The sequence below is a fragment of the Sinocyclocheilus rhinocerous genome, unplaced genomic scaffold (assembly GCF_001515625.1).
Source record: "Sinocyclocheilus rhinocerous isolate Xijiao unplaced genomic scaffold, SAMN03320098_v1.1 scaffold645, whole genome shotgun sequence".
NCBI classification, from domain to species: domain Eukaryota; kingdom Metazoa; phylum Chordata; class Actinopteri; order Cypriniformes; family Cyprinidae; genus Sinocyclocheilus; species Sinocyclocheilus rhinocerous.
Window position 1 is genome coordinate 157,045 of NW_015630037.1, and position 5,535 is coordinate 162,579.

At 31.9% G+C, this 5,535-nt stretch overlaps 1 protein-coding gene across 1 annotated transcript in view; it reads left to right on the forward strand.

The window, feature by feature from the left end:
• The first annotated feature begins 2,315 nt into the window (after window positions 1-2,315).
• The window catches only part of LOC107739844 (CREB-regulated transcription coactivator 2-like), a 3,795-nt gene continuing 575 nt past the window's right edge, over window positions 2,316-5,535 (forward strand). The window contains exons 1-2 of the mRNA XM_016552055.1: window positions 2,316-2,561; window positions 5,297-5,398. Of these exons, the coding sequence (XP_016407541.1) occupies window positions 2,403-2,561; window positions 5,297-5,398 (261 nt within the window). The 5' untranslated portion in view covers window positions 2,316-2,402. The remainder of the gene's footprint in view (window positions 2,562-5,296; window positions 5,399-5,535) is intronic.

Genomic DNA, 5,535 nt, shown 5'->3' on the forward strand with positions numbered 1-5,535 from the left:
CCGTTCAAAAGTTTGGGATCAGTAAGATTTGTAATGTGTTTTAAAGAAGTGTCTTCTGCTCATCAAGGCTGTGTTTATTTGATCAAAAATACAGAAAAAAACAGTAATCTTGCTAAATGTTATTACAATATAAAATAATGGTTTCTATTTTAATATCCTTTAAAATATAATTTATTTCTGTGATGCAGCGCTGTATTTTCAGCATCATTACTCCAGTATAAAGTGTCACATGATCTTCAGAAATCATTCTAATATGCTGATTTATTATTAGAATTATCAACAGTTGTGCTGCCAAATATTTTTTTTGGAAACTGCGATATTTTTTCCGGAATCTTTGATGAATAAAAAATTAAAAAGAACAGCATTTATTCACTTATTAAATATTTTCTAACAATATAAATCTTTGCTATCACTTCTTATCAATTTAACACATCCTTGCTGAATAAAAGTTTTAATTTCTTTCAGAAAAAGAAAGAATAAAAATGTACTGACCCCAAACTTTTGAACTGTAGTGTATATTGTTAGAAAGGATTTCTATTTTAAATAAATGCTCTTCTTTTTAAAGGGGTCATATGATGCAATTTCATTTTTTCCTAATATCCTAATGATTTTTGGCATAAAAGAGAAATGTATAATTGTGACCCATACAATGTATTGTTGGCTATTGCTACAAATATACCCCAGCGACTTAACACTGCTTTTGTGCTCCAGGGACACATATTATATTTGCTGTAAATGTAAACATCTATAAGTTGTATTAGCAACACTTCAGAGTTTAAAAATACAACTTCCAATAGATTATCATTACTTTTTACACACACACGCACTCACACACACACACACACACACACACACACACACACACACACACACTCTCACACACACACACACATTAACTTAACTAGAATATGGAAATAACTTTTACTGCATTTTCTGATCACACTGCAAAAAAATGAATCTCTTCCTCAGTATTTTTGTCTTGTTTTCAGTTGAAATGCATGATTCTTAAAGCAAGATGCATCGAGCAGTAAAATGATGTAATTTTGGGTTGTTTTTTTGACAAACTGATCAAAACGAAGTGAGTTTATGATTAAAACAAGAACAAATATCTGCCGACAGGCTCAGAAAAATCTAGTTTTCATTCTCCATTGACAAATATTTGTATAAGCATAAACAAACTTTTGTTCAATTTTTTTCAGAAAAATAAACTTTATTTTGCATCTAAATGTATCTTGATTTAAGAATGCTTGGAGATATTTGTACTGGAAAACAAGACAGACATACTGACAAAGATATTCATTTTTGCAGTGAACGCAACATGCCATGACTTTATGAACTTAAGACGTTCTGCTCTGATTTAAGATTTATTTTAGGCCTCTTCTTTGTGGAAGAGAGAATGAAGACTTTTTAAGAGCCACAGAAAGACTAACTGCTTTATGATATCAGATATCACAAACATGGAAGTTTTGTTACAATCTAGTTTCTGCATGGTTTGCAGTTTGCTAAGTTATGATTGACATTTTCTGCTGTTTTAGTTAAATAACCTACGTTTTATATTATATATGTTAGATGAAGTACTACAGTATTAATTATAATATTATATATATATGTGTATTGTGTGAAACATTAATATGATCCTGCAGCACACGTCTGTTATCAGAGAAACAGTCATGAGAACTGATTTAATGTTTGTTGCGTTCACAACTAGTGTTTACGACAGTATTTGATCACAATAAACGGCTGATACTCAATACCTCAAGCCTCTGCTGTAATGCTCATTTACAGACTTCTCATTTACAAAATCTAATAGTGTACTTGTGTAAATATTCTAAATGATCTTTATAATATTTTTCTAATTAAAATAAATATAATAATAGTAGATAAGTATTTTAATTCTAGTGTGTGTGTGTTTGTTTTGAGTGTGTGGTGTGTGTTATTGTGAGTGTGTTGAGTCAGTGTTGGGGGTAACGTGAGTTCAGATTACTTTTTTCCAAGTAACCCATTACTTTTTAATTTACAAGAAAGTGTTTATGTGTTAAGTATGGAAGCCCGTTTCCACCACTGAATAAAAAATATCTCACATATTTTATCTCACAATTCTGACTTTTTTTCTCGCAATTGTGAGTTAGTGTAGTGTGTGTGTTCAGTATATGTGTGTGCATGTGTGTTTGTGTGTGTGTGTGAGAGAGAGAGAGAGTGTGTGTGTGTTTATATGTTTAGTGTGTATGTGTTCAGTATGTGTGTGTGTGTGTGTGCATGTTTATGTTTAGTGTGTGTGTGTACAGTATGTGTGTGTGTGTGTGTGCCTAGAGGGCTCGTGTGCGCGTCTCTCTCTCTCTCAGTGTGTGTCGGTTCTCCGCTCGGTTCTCCGGTGTGTATGTGAGCTCGGTGTTCCGCTCATCATGTCCTCCGCGGGAGCTGCTTGCGGACCGGCACCGGGACCGAATCACGGCGCCTCAAACCCGCGAAAGTTCAGCGAGAAGATCGCGCTGCACACGCAGAGACAGGCGGAGGAGACGGCGGCGTTCCAGGAGGTCATGATGGACCTCAGCTCCACCCGGGTAACGGACACACACACACACGGTAACGGGAACGGGTTTCCCGCGGGAAATCGTCAAATCCGTGTTTTTCTCTCGGCGCGCGCGAGCAGGTAGTAGCGCACTAGCTAACGGAAGCTAACGAAAATAACGCGGAGATCGTGAAAACGGAATCCGCGAGAAACGTTAAAGACACTTTAATTACACGCGAGATGTTTTTAGAGGCACCCTGACATTAAACGACAGTAAAATCGCGTTTAATTCCTGTGTGAGTTTGATTAGTGTCTCTGACAGGAAGCGGTTAGCAGCAGATTAGCATTAGCTCCTCACACTTCACTCATATAATATCAAACGATATTCTGGAGTTGTTATCGCGTTAATCTCACTGTATCCGTCTCAAACATCACATGTGAAGGTAATTCTGTCAGTCTGATGTGTTCTATGTGCTGTCAGTCGCTAAACGCTGCCAGAATGTACCGTGGTATTTTGTGGACTTGTACTATGGTATGCCTGTGGTTGATAACTAACTAATGTCAGAGCTGGTTAAGTTAGTTAAGTTCATGTCAGTCTGATCTGGGCTCAAACCTTGACCTTTACTAGCATCAGTAAAGATGATTTAACACTTTCAATAACCGAGTCTTAATCAGTGACATTCAGCTAAATACAAGTGTCAACAAAATATGTGTGTCTTTAAATTGTATTATTTTAATTTACATTTTTATACATTTTTAATTGCTTTTAATTTGGTGTTGATTTTTAATTGCTTTGATTTAGACTTTCAATAACAGTCTGAATTAGTGACATTAAGCTAAACAATTAAAACTTACTAAAAAATGAAATATTTAAATTTTATTTTTAAAATAATTTATTTACATTATTTGATTCAATATACTTGGATTCAATTAGATTTTAATTAGTTTGTAGTAAGCTGTTGTTTTGATTGTTTTAGTGTTTCAAATAAAAACAATCAAAATAAACCACATACTGAAACTTAAATTATTAAACTAAATTGTTTTCTATTTGCATCCTATCATTAAATTAATATTTGGGTCAAAGATGAAAAAGGGGTTTCAAGCATCAAAACAATGTGTAATACAGCTTTCAGTTGTTGTTGTATTTCCAATACATTAGAAAGTGTCCCGTTTAATTAAATAGTTTACTTTCTGCGCATAAAACGAATATCATACATTTTTACCACAATTTACAGAAAACAGCCACTAAAATGTCATTCAGTGTAACAATATTTTCAGGCATATTTACCAGAAGAATCAGATTAAGACATGATGACAAAATTGTACATTTTTAAACTTCCCAATCTGGCCATTTGTCAGCAAGAATTTTTGCTTATTTAAAATCCAATAAAACGTAGTATGCTCACTTATTCTTTTATATATTTTAATATGTACAGATCAGAATAAGTATGTTTTTTAAATTTTGACATAAATATAAGTGTTGCACTGAATGACAATGGATCATTTTCACCCACACTTTGACATTTTATTCTCCCCCAAATTTTTTGAAACCTTAAAAGTAGACACTTTTCTTGCATTTAATGTGCTTTCTATGTATATAAAATAACTTTTGTAAAAGTTCTTTTGATGCGGACATTTAAAAGTCTTTTACCCATTTACTAAGTGATTTATTTTGATTTGGTTGTTTTATTATTTATTATTTTTATTTGAAAAGTGTCAAAATAAGCCCCTTACTAACACTATAAATTATAGAATGCAAAATTAAAATGAAAAATAAAATTTTATTTTCATTTTGCAATTTAAAGTTCAGTTACATTTTACTGTTTAATTCATTTAAAAAAAAAAAGTAAGTTATTCATTGATACATTTTTACATCAATTTTTAATGTAATACGTTTTTAGTAAGTGTTTTATCGTTATTCCTTTAATTTTTGCATATAAACATCTTTTCATGTTGTGTGCATTCATCATGACGGCAGCTTTCTAAACAGCTCTCAGTAGTAATGTATATTTTAACGCTAGGTTAATCAGATGTTAACTCTGATTTAAGCAGAGTGCAGGGATTCCCAAACATTTTTTGTCAGCCGATTCTCTTTAAGTTAAAATATTTACTGAGATTTGAATTTAATATTTCAATATAACAGCACATTCATTTGTTCATGGTTCTCTGATGTCGGTTAATAAACAAATAAAAGCATGTAGATAAACAAATAAAATATTGCATCTTTTTTTAGTAAGTGGATTATTTTAATTATTTTAAAAGATTTATGTAAATGTATGATTTGATGACTTTGTATTAAGTGTTTTATTTTGATTGATTTTATTTTAAAATGATTTTAATTTGGCATTTTATTATTTAATACATTTTAGTGATAGTTTGTAATTTGGTGATTTTTAGTAAAAATTGAATATTTTTTTGAATATTTTGGACATTTAGATTTTTATTTCAAAATTGTATTTCATTGTAACATTTCTATTATTTTAATACATTTTTAGCTAGCGTTTTATATTGATTTGTCATTGTTGTAAAATAAAAATGAATTAATATTTTTACATTTTATTGTTTAACAACTTAGTGTTTTATTTTATAGATTTATTTAAATTTTTCAGATTTATTCTTATGATTCACTTTAATTTAGATGGTTTTTAGTCATTTGAACTTCATATTTTTATGGTTTAAGAACTTTTTGTGAAATTTTGAAAATGTAAAAAAATTATTGGTTTTTATTTTACATTTTTATGCTTCATTTTAACTTTTATTTTAATTGTTTCTCGTCTTGTGTTTCAGATTCAGGCGCAGAAGGTCCGTTTGGCCCGAACTCAGGGCCCGTATTATGGTGGATCTTTGCCCAACGTCAACCAGATCGGCAGGAGTGCCTCGGACCTGCAGGTGTGTGTGTGTGTGTGTGAGAGAGAGTGTGTGTGTGTGTGAGAGAGTGTGTGAGAGAGAGTGTGAGAGAGAGTGTGTGTGTGTGTGAGAGTGTGTGTGTGTGTGTGAGAGAGTGTGTGTGTGGGAGTGTGTGTGTG